This window comes from Phocoena sinus, chromosome 4 (genome assembly GCF_008692025.1).
Source record: "Phocoena sinus isolate mPhoSin1 chromosome 4, mPhoSin1.pri, whole genome shotgun sequence".
In the NCBI taxonomy this organism is placed as follows: domain Eukaryota; kingdom Metazoa; phylum Chordata; class Mammalia; order Artiodactyla; family Phocoenidae; genus Phocoena; species Phocoena sinus.
In genome coordinates this window covers 86055926-86073896 of record NC_045766.1, presented here as the reverse complement: position 1 = coordinate 86073896, position 17971 = coordinate 86055926, and the positions used below count along the sequence as shown (strand labels likewise).

At 43.3% G+C, this 17971-nt stretch overlaps 1 protein-coding gene across 3 annotated transcripts in view; it reads left to right on the top strand.

The window, feature by feature from the left end:
* Nucleotides 1-17971, top strand: part of C4H3orf52 (chromosome 4 C3orf52 homolog) — a 33542-nt gene that overhangs the window by 6509 nt on the left and 9062 nt on the right. For 2 of the 3 annotated variants that reach the window (XM_032631103.1, XM_032631105.1), the window contains exons 2-4: nucleotides 778-907; nucleotides 9869-9996; nucleotides 16090-16160. In XM_032631103.1, coding sequence (XP_032486994.1) covers nucleotides 778-907; nucleotides 9869-9996; nucleotides 16090-16160 — 329 coding nt within the window. Of the gene's footprint in view, nucleotides 1-651; nucleotides 908-9868; nucleotides 9997-16089; nucleotides 16161-17971 lie in introns of all 3 variants that reach the window. The other variant, XM_032631104.1, reaches the window with a different exon arrangement.

The following is a 17971-nucleotide window of genomic DNA, read 5'->3' as shown; positions in this document are numbered from 1 at the left end:
ACGCAGCAGGGGTTAGTCCTGGCTAATCTCTCCCAACTGCATCTTTGAAATGGGTTAATACCTCCCTTGCAGGGCTGTTCAGATGAAGTGAAACGGTGTTGGTGTTCAGTAGACCAGAGCGGTTGAAATTATTTACTTTAACCCCACCATCTGCCTCACTACACACATTGCAGCTTATTTTCTGGTATCTCTCCCGTCCTTGTCCTCCCTTTCATTCCCTTTCCAGGCCCTTATTACATAGAGTCTGGGCCCCAGCAGAAGGTTCTCTTGGTCTAAACTATACATCATTCTCTTAATCTTCTCCTCAGCTTTTGTGTGCCAAAAACCTTCAACGAGTTCCCAGTACACGCCAATTTAAGTCCAAACTGCTCTGGCAGCATTTAAGACCCTCTCAGATATGCTTCAACCTTTCACTCCCTCTAATCTTAACTCTCATTACTTGCCTCTGAAACCGACATTCCTATCAGATGCATCTCTTGGCCAATTTCACTGTGAGTCGACACGGAGGATATTCTTTCCCGGGTTTGCAATGCCTTTCTCTGTCCATTCTTCAAAATCCTGCCTGTCCTTCCCACCTCAGAGTCCCCAGAGCATTTTCTTGCTAACTTCTTTGTGAGGTTCCATTTCTGTCCTTTTGTAAACTTGACTCAGTAGGGTGGAGCCCCTCGAGGGTCAGGATCCCGCTGCCTTCATTTCAGTGTCACTGGCCCATAGCGAGTATTAAAAAATGTTTGTTGAAACCAAATGCCTGCCTCTAAGTCTCCCTCTGCTTTCCAGGCTGACAAGGAAAGCCCTTGGAACACCTGTAATAAGAACTTGGTTGGAAAGTGCAAACTGTGGATGGTCCTCGCCTCTGTTTTCCTAGGTCTCGTTATAGTCATCATCATAAGCTTATGTCTGATTGGAGGTAAGAGGTTTTAAACATGACTAAATTGATGCATTTTGAGAACTCAGGTGATGCTTATGACACTTAAACGCTGAAATCAAAGACGTACTCACTGCTACTTCATCGTTTATAATATGAATTTAAAGCTGGTTTGCAATATGTTGAATAGATGGGAGGTATACATGATTTTTACTTTTCTTTTTTATTTTCTTTTTTGTGTGTTTTATAAACTCTGGAAAACATATGGGGGTCATTGTTTTACTTTAAACGCTACCCATTGGATGTTGAAGATTTCTTAAATTTTTAATTTCCATAAACACTATGTTTTATTGTATCTTACCCATGCGTGTTTGAAAAGTTTTTAAAATAATTTGTTTAGTCAAGATAATTATTGTAAAAAGGTAATTATTGTATAACAATAACTTTATCTGATATACCTAGTATATTATTGTAATGATAAAATGATGAATAATGTATTTGGAAGCATTTAAAAAACTTTATAGAACCATGTATCTGTAAGCTGTCATTATTTTAACTTATTTTAGAAATCACTGTTATATTTGTGTCGTATGTGGTACAAAACAAAAACTCACATGGTGCTACATATATATTCTACATGCATTATCTCATTTTATTTTTTTATTATGAATATGAACATAGTACATGTTCAGTTACCCATAAAGCCCATCCACATTATTAATATTTTGTTATATTTTTCTCTAGTCTTTTTCTTACTTGCATTTTAAAAATAATTTGCGATCAGATTGTTTTTTATCACCCTGTGGCTCACCTTTAGGATTTTAATGTTACATTGAGATCATTTTGCCAATTCATTAAAAATTATTTGTGAACATTTTTTTTTTATAACTGCATGATGTACTCTTCCACATTTTTTTTTTTTTTTTTGCGGTACGCGGGCCTCTCACTGCTGTGGCCTCTCCCGTTGCGGAGCACAGGCTCCGGACACGCAGGCTCAGTGGCCATGGCTCACGGGCCCAGCCGCTCCACGGCATGTGGGATCCTCCCTGACCGGGGCACGAACCCGTGTCCCCTGCATCGGCAGGCGGACTCTCAACCACTGCGCCACCAGGGAAGCCCTCCCACATCTTTTTAAAACCTTTTAGGTAGTTGCTAATTTTTTTATGATTATCAGTATTAAGGTTTTTATGATGCATAAATATAGCACACACCCCCACCCCCAGTGGGCAATATTTCAATTTCAAAATAGGAAAAAAGAAAAGTGCTTTCATTTCTATGTGTGGGTGATTGTAGGGTACAGGGGTGTGAGTGGGGCTCTTCTGGAACCGGGATACTTGTGAGGGTGATCCGATCACCACAAGATAAGGGTTGAGCTGGACTCTCCATAGCAAACCAAGTTACAGGATGAGAGCAAGCATGGCAGCCCCTGAGTTTCTCCAGAGGGGGCCCTGGGAATTCTCCTAAGGAACTGCATTTGCCATTCACCTCCTGTTCCTCCTTGTCCCAACCCTTTCATCTCCTGTCTCAAAGTTTTACAGTACCTGAAGAAACAGGAAAACTCTGATGAGGTGTGCCAACCTCTAGCATGTGAGCTTCCCAGGCAGGCAGCATGTTTGCTTAGTTACTTAAGGCAGTGTTGAGGTGGAATGGCTGTGTCTTTGAGGCCAGAGGCTGGTCCTGAGGCAGGGAGAAGTTGATAAGAGGTGCTGCCCCTGCTTCATCACACTGAGGACAATCGCTTTGGTATGAGTGTTGATACTCCCTCTTCCCATCATCTCCCACATGTGGATATTGAAACTGAAATTGAGTCACACAGCCTTGTCCTATCACAACCAGCCAGTGCTGTCCTAAAAGTTGGCTGAACCATCGGCTGGCATCTGGGGCCTATAACAGGATGATGCCACAGATTTGGTTGGTTTGATATTGAGGATTCTAAAGCTCAAGACCCAGGGATTTCCCTGGCGTCCATTAATTAAGACTCCATGCTTCCACTGCAGGGGGCACGGGTTTGATCCCTGGTTGGGGAACTAAGATCCTGCAAGCTGAGTGGCCAAAAAAAAAAAAAAAAAAAAACTCAAGATCCAAGAGCTGTCTTCCATTTTCATTCTCAGAAAGTCATTTGACCTCTTCAGATCACGAAGAGCAACCTGCAGAAGAAGGGATTCCATTTTCCTCCAGTTTCTCAGGGGGACGTGAGAGTTCACAGGATTAGATTCAGGGAAGTTTTTTAACACTTGTGGTGCAAACTTTGTTTTCAGTTTGGTTATAAAATTGTGTTTAAAATATGTTAATGCCATAAGAGAGATTTTCAAACTTTTACTTTTTTTACATCAGGGAAATACTTTTATTTTACTTGGCATCTCAACTTTCAAGAGTTTGGGCTTGTGGGGAGGGTCATAGTAGGCAGTGGTGGGTTTAATGGATAAAAACAAGCAGGGACAGGACTCCCTCCATGACAGTCCCAGCCTCACCCAGAGCAGCTCCGCGGGCACTTCTGGGATGACAGTCTGCAAAAATCAGCCATTGTCCAATTGTCAAGCCCGTTGATATGAATCGAGTATTGGTAGAACTTCTGGGCGCTGTGTAGAAAATGCTGCTCTCTGGGAAAAGGGCAGGTGGGAGAGTCGAAGGCTGTGCATTCATTAATGAATGTGGGAGGGGCGATATGTGGGTAGGGGAGAAAGAAATCCAGACTATTAGGTATATTGTACAGCACGGGGAATATGACCAGTATTTTACAATGACTGTAAATGGAGTATAACCTTTAAAAATTGTGAATCACTACATTGTACACCTGTAACTTATATAACATTGTACAGCAACCATACTTCAATTAGAAAAAAAAGAATGAGTGTACATTCTTTAAGAAGTGATGCTGTCTGGCTCATTAAGAAGTGAAGTTTCTCAGCACCTCCATTTGCCATTCCCCTCCTCCTTCCCTTTCTCCCAACTCCTTACTCTCCTGTCTCGGGGCTCTGTAGTCTCCAGACTGAGGCTCAGAGGTCGAGGTGATAATAAATGTGGAGCTGGAGTGGACCCAGAGGGTACACTAAATACATCCCAGTACAGAAAGATATCCCATTTGGGGAGGGGCCAGTAGGGTACCAGAATGAGGTGCCCAGTGGGGAGCTGTAGCTTGTCACTGACATTGATAGGAATGGCCATGATGTGGTGATAATACAAGCAGACCAACCTGTGGTCAGGTTTATTATTATTAATTCTCTACAGACTGTGCACCCCTTCTTGCCTGCACCTGGAGTGGGCTCTCTCCCGACTGTGCCCATGGTACACCACTGAAGTGATGGCAAATTCAGGATCACGGCTCGGCTTAAGGCATTGAGCCTGGGCTGTGTCCACAGTGTGGAGGAGAGGCTAGCACTCCACCAGGCTCACAAGAGACAATGAAACCTTCTTAAATTGGACAATTTAGGGTTGGCGGAGGGACGCGGGCAGAGCTCAGGGAATCCTTCCCGTTAAATCTAGAGGCCTGGTTTTGTCCCAGATCTTTAGGAAAAAAGTATTAATGGATTTTCTCTTCCTCCCTAAGGAATTATAAATTCCTTTGTGTGAAGGGTAAAGGAAAAAAAAAAGTTTTCCTCTCTCTCAAAGTCATTTCCTATCTGGATAATTTGGAGAATCAGATAAACATCCTCAAGGATTCTGCTTTCTTTACTAATTTGTCCGAACAGTGACGGGAGAGACCCTAGGAATGCCTTAACTGGTGAAACCTTTCCTTGGTTTGGGCAAAATATTTTAAATGTTACAGAAACCAAACTGTGACAAGTAGGTGGATGGTTAGAAATATGAGTTAAAGGTGACCAGTTTTAACAGTCTAGGAGCCCTTATGTGATGTCCCCCAGCTCTCTTACCATACGGGCTTTTCTATGAGTAGGGGAGGCTCTGGTACTGAGATGCAGGCAGGGACTTCCTATGTGATGCTGTATTGGATGGGTTTGTTTTGCCTTGAGTTGGGAATAAGAATCCCATCTTATGACATCACATGGTCCTGGCAGACAAGCAAGTTGCACTGGTTGCTCCCTGGTATAGGGTGACTCATGGGAAAATCCTAGGCAGACAGCAAGCCCAGTATCTTGAAATTTCTTTGCATTTTCACCTGCTTCTCTTTCCCTCACATCTCATATGTTCTCCTGTCTTCCCAAGACTGACCTCTTCACCTGTGCTCTCCATAGAATCCTCTCCAGCTTCTTCTGACCCGTGGACCTTCAGATAGCGCCCTTTCTTTCTAAGCATCCTCTAGGGCCTCTTCAAATGTGCTCACATCGTCTCTCCTTCAGAGCAGTCTTCCATCAGCATCTTGCTACTTCATTTATATATTTGTCTCTCCCTCTTTTTTCACTGGCAGACTTCTAGAAAGAGAGGTCTGTGATCTTATCTCCTGCTCACTCCTAAACCACTGTATCCATTGGTCCCAAATTGTTCTTCCAAAGGTCAACAGCAAGTGTCTGATCATAAAACCCAGTGGCCTTTCTCCCTTCCCCTGCCCTGTTTGCAGCCTTCAGCTCTGTCCACTGTGTTGTACTCTTCCAGGCCTTCAGAACTCTGGACTTCAGGACTTTATTTCTGCCTTTGGCTCCATGTTGTGACTGCAGGAGGCATGTCTTCAGCCTTCTCACTTTTCTCATTCTTCATTCTTTCCCTTGAGAAGCTCATTTAGTCCCAAGGCAGCAGCCATTCCCTCTCGGAGGTGCCCCCTGGAACACTTTTCCTGAGTTTTAGTCATGTACTTTGCTGTAGTTCTCTACCTGGAAATAACTGTCATCATCTTTATCATTATCCATGTGAAACTACTAGTCATGTGTATCCCCTTCTCCACTGAGCTCACCTTTTATAGTTTCATGGTGAGTCATGAGGCCAGGTTTATATCATCCAATTGTGTACCTTTAGGCAAATTCTTCAACGCTCTTGGCCTCAGTTTCCACATTTGTAAAATAGAAATGATTTCTGGATCTGTGTCTATAAATATACCTTGACCCTCCTACTTACTAGCTCAATTGACTGACCTAAGCAAATTATGCATTTTTTCTAAGCCTCAATGTCTTCATTTTAAAATAAAAACATTAATATTTAATTAATAGGGTTGATTTGAGGATTACATGAGGTAAATACAAGTGCATACATGTGCATAATGCTTAATACAGTAGCTGTTATTCTTCCTGTTACCTAAGCTTGATACTTTGGAACATTTTTGATTTCTTCTTCTTTCCTATAGCTAGATAATGACCAGGTCTTATCAATCATTCCTTGGTAGTGTCTTGATAGAAACTTTCAACATTGACTACCTGCCTACTGCAAGGCTCTGTGCTGTATACTTTATATATGGCTGTTCTTATCTTTACTGTCACCTACAGTGTAGGCATTTCTGTTGAGGAAACTGCTTCAGAGATTTAAGTGACTTGCTCAAGTAACATGGCTAATGACTAACTGAGCTGGAATTCAAACTAAGTCTGGCTGCCTTTACAGCCAGCTCTGTTTCCACCATCCTAGTCTTTCTTCTCCCTCCCTTCCTTCCTTCCTCTTCCCACTGCTGTCAGTCGAAATCTGTCTCTCCCATTCTTGTCCAGTGGCCTCTCTACCTCCAATCTCCCCCAGTTCCATTTCATCCCATCTGTCACCAGCAGATTTACCCTCATCTCCTTCCTGGGAGGCATTTAACAACCTCCATTATCTCTTGAAGACATCTGGCATTTAAGGCCTGCCTCTCCAGCCTCATTTCTTATATTCCTGCCTAAGAGCTGTTTTTGTGTGCTTCCAGTGTCCTCTGTATATGTACTACAATTTTTTAAAGACGTTTTCTCTACATGAAAATACTGACTAGGTTAAATCCCATTAAAAACATGAAAATTCTGCTGACTGGGTAAGCCTATTTTTTTTTTGCTGTTGTTGTTATTTTAACAAGCATGACTATTTAGCCAGGTCGGGTACAGATTCATTCAGATAATACAAGTTAAGTGTATGTCATTAGAGCTATTATTGGAGACCTCTTTTTGAACTTGGCATTTCTTTCTTCCTTTTTTTTTTTAAATTATCATTTATTTATTTATTTATTTTGGTTGTGCTGGCTCCTTAGCTGTGGCACGCAGGCTCTTTAGTTGCGGCAGGCAAGCTCCTTAGTTGCAGCATGCATGTGGGACCTAGTTCCCTGACGAGGGGTCGAACCCGGGCCCCCTGCATTGGGAGTACAGAGCCTTAACCACTGGACTACCAGGGAAGTCCTGAGCTTGGCATTTCTTAATAAAAGGGATCCAAATTGGAAAAGAAGTAAAACTGTCACTGTTTGCAGATGACATGATACTGTACATAGAAAATCTTAAAGACACTACCAGAAAACTACTGGAGCTCATCAATGCATTTGGTAAAGTTGCAGGATACAAAATTAATACACAGAAATCTCCTGCTTTCCTATACACTAACAATGAAAGAGCAGAAAGAGAAATTAAGAAAACAATCTCATTTACCATCACATCAAAAAGAATAAAATACCTAGGAATAACCTACCTAAGGAGGCAAAAGACCTGTACTATGAAAACTATAAGGCACTGATGAAAGAAACCAAATAAGACACAAACAGATGGAAAGATATACTGCGTTCTTGGATTGGAAGAATAAATATTTTCAAAATGGCCATGCTACCCAAAGCACTCTACAGATTCACTGCAATACCTATCAAATTACCAATGACATTTTTCACAGAACTAGAACAAAAAAATCTTAAAATTTGTATGGAAACACAAAAGACCCTGAATAGCTACAACAATCTTGGGAAAGAGAAACAGAGCTGGAGGAATCAGGCTCCCTGACTTCAGATTATACTTCAAAGCTACAGTCATCAAAACAGTATGGTACTGGCACAAAAACAGAGATGCAGATCAACGGAACAGGATAGAGAGCCCAGAAGTAAACCCATGCGCTTATAGTCAATCAGTCTGTGGCAAAGGAGGCAAGAATATACAATGGCAAACCTGGCATTTCTTAGTGCCCTTGAGTTCAGCAGTTCTGTGACTCCTGTATCCATTCTCTGGCATCCTTATTCCTTTCTGAGGCAATGATATCTACTCTGGAAATGTATGTGGTGGGTGTAGAGCTCAAAGATACCCATTGCAGCTGCATTTATAAATTGGAAAGATAAAAACACTAAATGGTTTTAGAACATTAGTGCAGCCATTAAATAATCTTTGCAAGGAATTTTAAACACGTGGGGAATGGCTTTTGATATGTAAACAGCAACAAAAGAATCAAGACAGAAGAAATGATGACAACAAACAACAAAAAGCAGTATACAAATTACCTTCTCATTAAGACCTCAAATATATAATATAAAATATGGGGGGACCTTTTGATTAAAGAATTATTAGTAATTTTTTTCTTGCTTTGCTACAATTTCCTATACTTTGCAAGTTTTCTGCTTTGAGGGCATAACTTTTATTCTCAGACAAAAATAACATGATGACTTACAACAAATAAGGATGCAGGGATAATTCCCTGTGTTGGGGTCCCCAAGATCACCCCCAGATTCAATGATTTGCTGGTAAGACTCATAGGACTCAGCATATAGTCATAAAGATGACTGATTTACTACAGCTAAAGGATATAAAGGAAAATATGGAGGCAACCAGGTGCAAGCTTCCAAGAGTCTTTGCCCAGTGCAGTCACACAGAGTGCACTTAATTCCTCCAGCAATGAGTTGTGACAACACGTGTGAAATGTTGTCCATCAGGGAAGCTCATTAGAGATTCAGTTTTTATTGGAGTTGGTCTCATAGGCAGGCTCTGCCCGGTACCTACCAAAACTCCAGACTCCCAGAAGGAAAGGAGAGGCTCAGCCCAAGCCACACTGTTTCTGCAAACAGTTGAGGCACAGCCAGCCACTCTTTACCAGGAAACGTGGGAACACTCCAGAAATCTAAGCTCCAGATTCCAGCCAGGGGCCAACATTGCGCTGGACTTGCTAAGGCTGGCAGCCTCCGGCCCGCTCTGTTAATTCTCCTGCACATTCCCTTGTTTCTCCTGCCTCACACTTCAGACTTCCTCAGGGAATAAGTACCAGGACTCTTTCTTCCATCATAAACCCAGAATTGATGCCACTGTGGCCTTTTCAGAGTCCAGTAAAAGAGGCTGATAATGTTATGTTTGAGGTGTGGGATTACAGAAAAAAATTCACGACAAACACCTGGTTCCAGTCACCCACACCTTTCTCAGGGCCGGAGAGGTTGTCCCCGAGTGACCCCGGCAGGAAGCCAGGGGAGCATAATTAGTGCCAGCATGCCAGCTTTGAACTCCTGTCTCCGACTTTGTGTGTTTTTCCTTTGGCTCTAACTGCTTAAGAAATCAATTAGCTCGTAGTCCTTAGAACAAAGCAGCCAACTGTTGTCCCAGGAATGTAAGTCCTGTGAGCCCTGGGGCTCTGAGTGCAAACAGAGTGTGTCAACATCCCCGCTGTGGGACATCTTGGAGAGCGATGACGTCATGCTCACGCTCTCAGATTCTAATCCCCAAGCTGTTCTGCTGGAGGATGGTCACTTCCTCAGCATGTGTACAGAAACGAAGAGGATTCAGCAAAGTTCCTTGCTCTACTCCTTGTCCCCCGTCCCCCATGGTTTTTTGGCCCCTCCAGAACGTCTCCAGCGTCTGCCTTGACACCTGTGCATGTAGCTAAGCTACAGGGTCAGTTTAACAAAGGAGTTCACGTTCTTCCCGCTTCCTCCCACCGCCCTTCTCCCAGTCTGTGTTCAGTGGAATCTGAGCCCCCCGTGGCGTCAAATAAAACAACAAAATTTATATCATGATGGAGGTGAGCCCTTGTCTTTATTCAGCCTTACTGAGAAGAGAAAACATTTCTGTTTATTCTTGCTTACTGTGTCCAGGCTTTATCCCTGATGAATATTCGTTGTTTGTTTTTTAAGTATAGCAGCCAATGAAGTAAATAAGTTTATTATTTTATGCATGTGTTTACTTTTACTTTTTATACCCCCCCCATTCTCTTTAGTAACCTATGTCGATGAGGATGAAAATGAAATACTTGAATTGTCGTCTAATAAAACATTCTTGGTCACGCTAAAGATTCCAGAGGAGTGTGTTACTGAAGAGAAATTGCCTGACCTGCTCACGAAAAGGGTAGGATACCTTATGCATTGTTACTGAGTTCTTAGCATTAGAGTATGAATTCTCCTGGAACAGTTGGCTTAGAGCTAGCTGGTAGCTTCAAGCTTGGATTCTTTGTCTGGGTAGTGGCAGAAACCGGTGCTTAGAAATGGATTTTCTGTAGTGCAAAGCCAGAGGGAGGAGCCCTGGCCTCCAGCTAAACGCATCCTGGAGGACAGTGTTCGGTTTCTCATTCTGGTCTTATACTTGATTCAACCTGAAGTTTCATTGAGGGTCTGCGATGTGCTCAACGACGTGCCCGGTGCTAGGGTCACAAAGTCTGAGCGCTCAATGGGAGCTCACGGTCCAAGTAGAGGAAGCAATTAAATAGTGATAAACAGTGTGATGTGTTCCATCACTGAGATACGTACAGTGTGTTTTATATAAACATGGAGGTGGGGATGGAGGCACGCAGGGCCTCCTGGAGGAGGTGACACTCAGGAAGAATCTTGAAATATGAAGTAGGGGTGTTCCAGATTAGAGAGCAGGGAATACTAGAGGATGTGCCCGGCAGTGTGCTATGGCCCCTGCATACTGTGTAGAGGACTTGCAGAGGTGAGGCTGAACAGGAGGGGACGGGTCAGCTCATGAAGGTTTCTGTGTTCTTTGACGAGGCCCTGAAAGATTTTAATCTGCAGGCTGACATGGTCACCTTCTGATTTCAGTTGTTCTGTGTGATGATGGAGAAACACTGGAAGTAGAGCACTTAGTTAGAGGGTGTTGTAATAAGTTGGGTGACAAATGAGAGAGCCTTGAACTAGGGCAATGTCAGGGGGAGTAATTAAGGTTCAGGTGAGATTTCAGAGGTCTTCTCCCTCAGTAGGACTTCATGGCTGGTTGGATGTGGGTCTGAGGGAGAGCATGGCTCCAGGCTCTTGGTTGGGTGGCCACGTGGGTGGACGGTGACATCATTCACGGAGCAGGAAATGCAGGAGAATGAGCCTCTGTGCAATATGGGGGCTCTGCAGCCAGACCACGAGGGTTGGTGGGCAGCCCTGGTCACCTTGTCAAAGACAGGGTGGTTCACGGCCAGACCCAGAAAAGTTTTTGATAAGAAAACCTAAGCAAGACTTGCCTGCTGTCTGTTACCCTCTTCCCTGCAGTTGATAGTTTGAATGGAGTGAGCCCTCTTTATTTGGCTTCCATCTGATTCCATCTAGGTCACCCCAGAGTCAGTTTCTGGGCAACCAGGTGCATACCGTTTGATTGCCCCTTTGATAACAGGAGTTTGTACCTTGCAAGGATTATTCCAGGTTTCCCTTCCTCCTTCGTTTCCTTGTTTATATCTTATCTGCAGCTCCCTTTTTTCCTCCTTTCCTGCCACCTGCTTCCAGAGCAAGCTGCTGAGTGAATAGCCTATTGCTACTTTCCTCTTGGTTGCCTTTTTTTTTTTTTTTTTTTAATTGTTTGGCCACGTCGCGTGGCATGCAGGATCCCAGTTCCCCTACCGGGGATCAAACCCACACCCCCTGCAGTGGAAGCTCGGAGTCTTAACCACTGGACCACTAGGGAAGTCCCTTGGGTGCTTTTTTGATTGAGGGGTTTTGCACTGGCCGAGCAGAAACCAAGTGAGTCAGCATCCACATGTGTCACCTGTTACAGACTGGACACTATGTCAAAGGGAACTGGATATTAATCACTCACTTTAAAGCCATAGCTCTTTTGCACAGAAGCAGGCATTAGCAGATTCTACAGGTGTTTTTAACTCATCACCGTGTAGTGGCTGAGGAACAGGGACTGGCAGATCTCTGGGGCAAGTTCACAGGCCTCTTTGAGCTTGTTCCTGCTCTGATAAATGGAAATCACTGCACTTTCCCTGTATACCCACAGGTGCATATGAGGTGCCTATACAGAACTTTGTAGAACATATTTTTTTCTTTTCCTTTTCTTTTCTTTTTTTTTGTGGTATGCGGGCCTCTCACTGTTGTGGCCTCTCCCGTTGTGGAGCACAGGCTCTGGACGCACAGGCTCAGCAGCCATGGCTCACGGGCCCAGCCGCTCCGAGGCATGTGGGATCCTCCCTGACCGGCGCACGAACCCGTGTCCCCTGCATCGGCAGGCGGACTCTCAACCACTGCGCCACCAGGGAAGCCCTGTAAAACATTTTTAAAAAGAATTATCTGACTTGCAGATGATAAAGGTAAGGTGCAGTGAGCTGAAATGACTCCTGCCCCTGGCTTCCCAATCAAATATGTTCAGGAACAAAAATGAGGAACTTAGAGATATTACTATCTAATTACTATCTAATTATCAGGTCAAGAACCCCTTTCTTCCACTTAGGCCAGTTTCCAGAAGCTTCTGGACGTGGAAGGTAAATGGGAGTCGATATTGAAACACTGTGCCCTCTCTTTTGCTTTACTGTCTTGCTTTTCTAAACACAGTTTTCCTGGCCCCTCTCATATCTCACTGCCAGTTTCCTTCTCTTAGGGTTGGGGCCGATACTCTGCTTAAGCCAGCCCGTTAGCTCTGTGGTGTCATAGCTCAGTCCACGTGCTTGTTGCCGAATTAGCGTTGACCCCTCTTATGATGCAGGGAAGGCATTCCTCTTCCTCTGGAAGCTGTTTTCTTTTCTTTCTTTCTTTTTTTTTTTTAACACTATCACTTTTTAAAAGGTTGAGGTATAGTTGATATACAGTATTATAAGTTTCAGGTGTCCAACATAGTGATTCACAGTTTTTAAGGTCACACTCCAATTATAGTTATTATAAACTATTGGCTATATTCCCTGTGCTGTACAATATATCCTTTTAAGCTTATTTATTTTATACATAGTAGTTTGTATGTCTTAATCCCCTACCCCCATCTTGCCTCTCCCCACTTCCTTCTCCCCACTGGTAACCACTAGTTTGTTCTCTGTATCTGTGAGTCTGTTTCTGTTTTGTTATATTCACCAGTTTGTTTTATTTTTTACATTCCACATATAATTGTTATCTTACAGCATTTGTCTTTCTCTGTCTGACTTATTTCACTTATTTCATAATACCCTCGAAGTCCATCCGTGTTGCTGCAAATGGCAATATTGTATTCTTTTTTAGGGCTGAGTAGTATTCCACTGTCTCTATACACCACATCTTCTTTATCCATTCATCTGTTGATGGACTCTTAGGTTGCTTCCATGTCTTGGCTATTGTAAATAATTGGAAGCTGGTTTTTGATGAGCCACTGTACCTGACTCTGGTGATCCGCTCACCGGGCTCTGAGCTCAGTTTGTACCCAGCCTCATAGGCGTAGTGTGAGAGACACCAGAGCAAGGGGTGAGGAGCCCCTCTTTTCACTTTTTTGGTCCCAAAGTGGGTAGTGTGGTTAACAGCTCCTAAATATGTAAATATGTCCTAATTATAGCCAGGGACCATGCCACCAAAAAGAATGTTAGAGTGGACACTGAAAGTGATCTAGTGTACCACTCCATCTCTTAACATAAAATTTTAACTTAACATTTTTTCTGAGTACCTACTATGTGCAAAACACAGTGATTAGGGCCCTAAGGGTTAATAAAGGAAGGATGAGAGGGAGGGAAAAAAGAAGGAAGGACAAACATACCTCCTGACATAAGAAGCTCAATCTTAAAGGAAGAGAGTGGCATTGTTGTTATTATTGTTATTATTTTCAGCTCTTGAAAAATAATCCCGTCTGTAGCATCCTCATCTTCTTCCCTCTCCTTCTGAGCAGCCCTGGGAGAGCCACTTTCCAACCTCCCGGGTTTTCTAAATGACTGTCGGCCTGTTGGCAATATTCTTTTCTCTGGGGCTCAAGAACTATAAGATGACCCAGTCGTTTTCCCCCAAAGTTCTTAACACTTAATGCTACTTTCCTCCTTGATATTCAGAAGGATCCACTTTCCTCCTTGCTTCATCGCCACTGCGTGGTTTGATAAAACATGAGGAAGCTGGCCTTAGTGTCTGTAACATCTAGGATTGAATCCCTTACTAGCAGAGTGGCCTGGGCCATGTTCTGTAACCTCCCTGAATGCCTGGAATTTTTTTTCGTTTTTGATCTGTGAGAAAGGGAGAGATGGCAGAGATAGCAATGCCTCTTATGTCAAGATTCTTATGCAGATCATAGCAATAGTGACAGGATTAGAGGAGGTGCTCTAATCCCATCTGCTCTACCTGGGAGAGAATGAATTGTCACCAGTGAGTTAAGTGGGAGCGAAATATGGATGCAGCCTGCATGAGATTCCGCTTGGAATGGGTGAGAGACAGGTGGGCAAGTTTTCCTCGGGGGTAGTTCTGCTGCTTGCTGCCGGATAAAACAGTGAGGCACCGAGCTGTGATGGGTGCTGCAGGGCGTGCCAGGCTCAGCATGGGGGAAACCATAGGTGTGGAATTTCTAGAACAATGTCAGGGCTGAGGCTTTAGGCCGGCAGGAGTGTCTCTGGCCGGGCTCTCAGATGCCTGGCCGTGGGCTTGCTTCCAGCCTCAGAGCTGGGTCCATGCTGGGGGGTGTACCCAGATCCCAGCACTGTCCTCCTGCCTGCTAAGAACAAGGCAATTAACCTTCAAAGTAAATTTTAAAGAGATGCAACGTAAATACATTCAGCCACAAGTTCTCGGGTACTATAGGTGAGAATTCACATCTCTGAAACATGATGAAAAGACTAATCAAAGACTGGGAGAAGATATTTATGACACAAAACCAACAGCTAGTGTCCAGAATGTAACACCAATCAGTTTGGATAAGACAACCCAAGAGAAAGACAGGGCCCTAATAGGTAATTCAAAGGTGAGAAATCCCACAGAGTTAATAAACACACAAAAAGATACTCAACCTCACTAGAAAGCGAGACATTGCCAATGAAAATGATGTAAAACACGATGTTATACTCATCAGACTGGCAAAAATGGAAAAATCTGGTAACATTAAATGCTGGCAAGGCTGTGGGAAATAGAGCATTTATACATTGCTGGGAGGGGAGTGAAATGGAGAGCAATTCAGAAGGATTTAGTTAAGGTAGAGATGTGCTAACTCTTGGACCCAAGTCCATCTCTTGGTATATGGCCCAGGGAAACTCTTACCTGTATAAGAAGAGAGGCTCAGAGAGGTTCAGGCGGGATCACCTCGGCATAGTTTGTAGCAGGAGAAAATCGGAAACAAAGCCCATGGCCACCAGTAGGGAAAGGGATGAAGTGGAGCAATCATTTCATGGAATCTCTGCAGTTAAGAGTCACATTGAATGACCTCCATCTAGATGTACCGTTATGGGTAAACCTCAAATGTGATTTTGAGTGAAAAAAAAAGCAAGTCAGAGAAGATTATGTAGAATATGGTATGTTTTATTTGAATAAAAATGTGCATTAAATTTATGTATAGTTATGATTACACAGGGGAGTGTTAGGCTTATAAAAACATGCATGGAAAGGATACATGCCAGGTTCAGGACAGTGGTTAGTAGTGGGGAGGCAGGGAGGAAAAACAGAATAGTGTGTAGGAATAGCTTTAGCTGTGTTGGGTTTCTTCACATAAAGGGCTCAACTAAATACGGTAAAATGTGAGGGCATGAAACCTGGGTAGTTGGGAACACAGATGTCATTATTTTTTATGGTTGCAACACTTCATGGATAAAATAAGAACTCTGACTCTTTGCCATTGTTCCCCCACTTAATCCCATTATCCAGAAGCCGCGTGGCTGTTTCTCCTTGGAGTGAAGCTCTGGAGAAAAGAGAGAAGAGGCCCTTGTTTGGTTATAAACGGGGCCCTGAGCGGCCTGTTTTGCAGTCTTCCTAGCCCCGCGGGGGTTCCCTCCTTCCCATGGTGCTTCGGGTCTGTGTGGGCTCAGGCTGCCGACCAGTAAGGCCACAGGTCTCAGCGCAACATACGAGATGTTGAAAATCCCAGCCTGGTCACTTGATCCTTACAAATGAGATCCCTTGAAATGAATGCTAACTTGAATTTTGGTTGGTGAGGGGCCCACCCCTTCCTGTTTCTTCATCCAGAGCCTCTGAGTAAGTTGATTCCTCCCTAGAGTTGGGTCTCCTTTGCTTAGGAGTAGTTTTGCTTTGTCAGGTGATATGTAGTATGACCTGGCAGTGATGTGTGTGGTTGTTAATTTGGCCCTGTTTGTTTTAGCTCACAGATGTGTACAATTCATCACCAGCTCTGAGCCGTTACTTTACTTCAGTTGAAATCATAGACTTCAGGTAAGAATGTGGAGCATTATGTGTCTCTCAACACTCATCGCTAGTTACCAAAAAGGACTTCCCTAATCCGAAAGCACGGAGGGGACCAACGGAAGATAGAACCATAGTGTCAGTGCCGGGAGGGTCTTTGGAGGCCAACTAGCTCAATGCCCTTATTTTACGAAGGAAATAAATGAAATCCAGATAAATTATATGACTCAACACAGTAACAGGGAATAGAGCAAAAGCCCAGACAAACCATTTCTGTTTCCCAGCAGATGCTCGAATAAGCTAAGAGTAGAAATAGAAATAGATCTCAGATAGTGCTGGATTATGTACTGGCTTTTGCTTTTGAGGAACACAAGTCATATACAAGTTCATTCTCCTTGTATAATATTAAAAAATAAAGATACATGCTACCAGCAAAGTACACATCCTGCCTTCCCCTGCCCCACTACCCCTGGACACTTCCTGTGCCAATCAATTCCGCAGTGAATTCCAGTCCCTTCTACAAAATGAGCAACAATCACTGGTCTGTGTGATTTCTTCTGTGCATGTATTTACCATATATACTTTGTGTATTGTATATGTGTAACATATACGCACGCATATGTATTGTTTCCTTTCCTCCTAATCTCTTATGTTTTGTATATGTCTGTAGACACTTAGGTAAAAGTGTGTATGTATGTAGAAGAGTCATTTGATTATCCTTTTATATTGTTAGGACATGATTTACAAGGCAAAGCTTTATTACCTGCTGTGCCTAAGATAGCCCTGGAATGTGACCATCAAAGGCAATTTTACATTGAGGTTCCTCCACTCAAACCATAAATTTCCCAAACCTGGGAGGGGAAGCACCAGTGCACAGTGGGGTAAAACCAAAGGGATTTGGAGTCTGAAAACACAGTGGCAGGTTGCCTTGTCAACAGCACTATTCCTCCGTCTTTATGGACCGCCAGTGTGCATGCTACCTTATGGTGACACTTTTGACCTAGCCTATTTTATTCATAAATTACTGGTATTAAAACGCCAATAGAAAAGGGAGAAATGCATAATCAGACCCAACTTTCCTCTTAGTGCGCTTGCCCTAACTTACAATTCAAAGACAGGTGAGAGAGGAAGGATATTCAGAGCGTAAAGGGTCTTACCAAGAATCCAGCCCCTATTACGGGTCTAGAGGAGGTGGGATTGCATAATGGGTTGGGGTAAACACTGAGAAAACCCATCAGAAAATTGAGTAAAACAAAATCTGAAGAGTAATGTGAGAGAATCTATTTTTAAAAGTTATTTGAAAGAAAAACCCAGGGGTTTTAGGATTTTCGGATAAAGAAATTCTGCTGGGAAACATTTTTGTTTCACTTTTTAAAGTCCAGACAGAGTTTCAACAGTGTCGAACTGAGAAACAAACGCATTGCCTCCAAAGCCTGCGCATCAGTCCGAGTATTGGTGTATGTGACCTCTGGCCACAAGAGGGAGCTCTTTGCCAGTCGTTGGCAGGGACAGTGTTCCGATTCACTCCTGGGACTGGCTTGTCTGCAAAACTTGCCCTTATGTAAAATAGATAGCTAGTGGGAAGCAGCCGCATAGCACAAGGAGATCAGCTCTGTGCTTTATGATCACCTAGAGGGGTGGGATAGGGAGGGTGGGAGGGAGGGAGATGCAAGAGGGAAGAGATATGGGAATATATGTATATGTATAACTGATTCGCTTTGTTTTAAAGCAGAAACTAACACACCATTGTAAAGCAATTATACTCCAATAAAGATGTTAAAAAAAAAAAAAAGAAGAAGAAAAAAACCCCAAACTTGCCCTTGGGTGAGGGTCTCAGATGT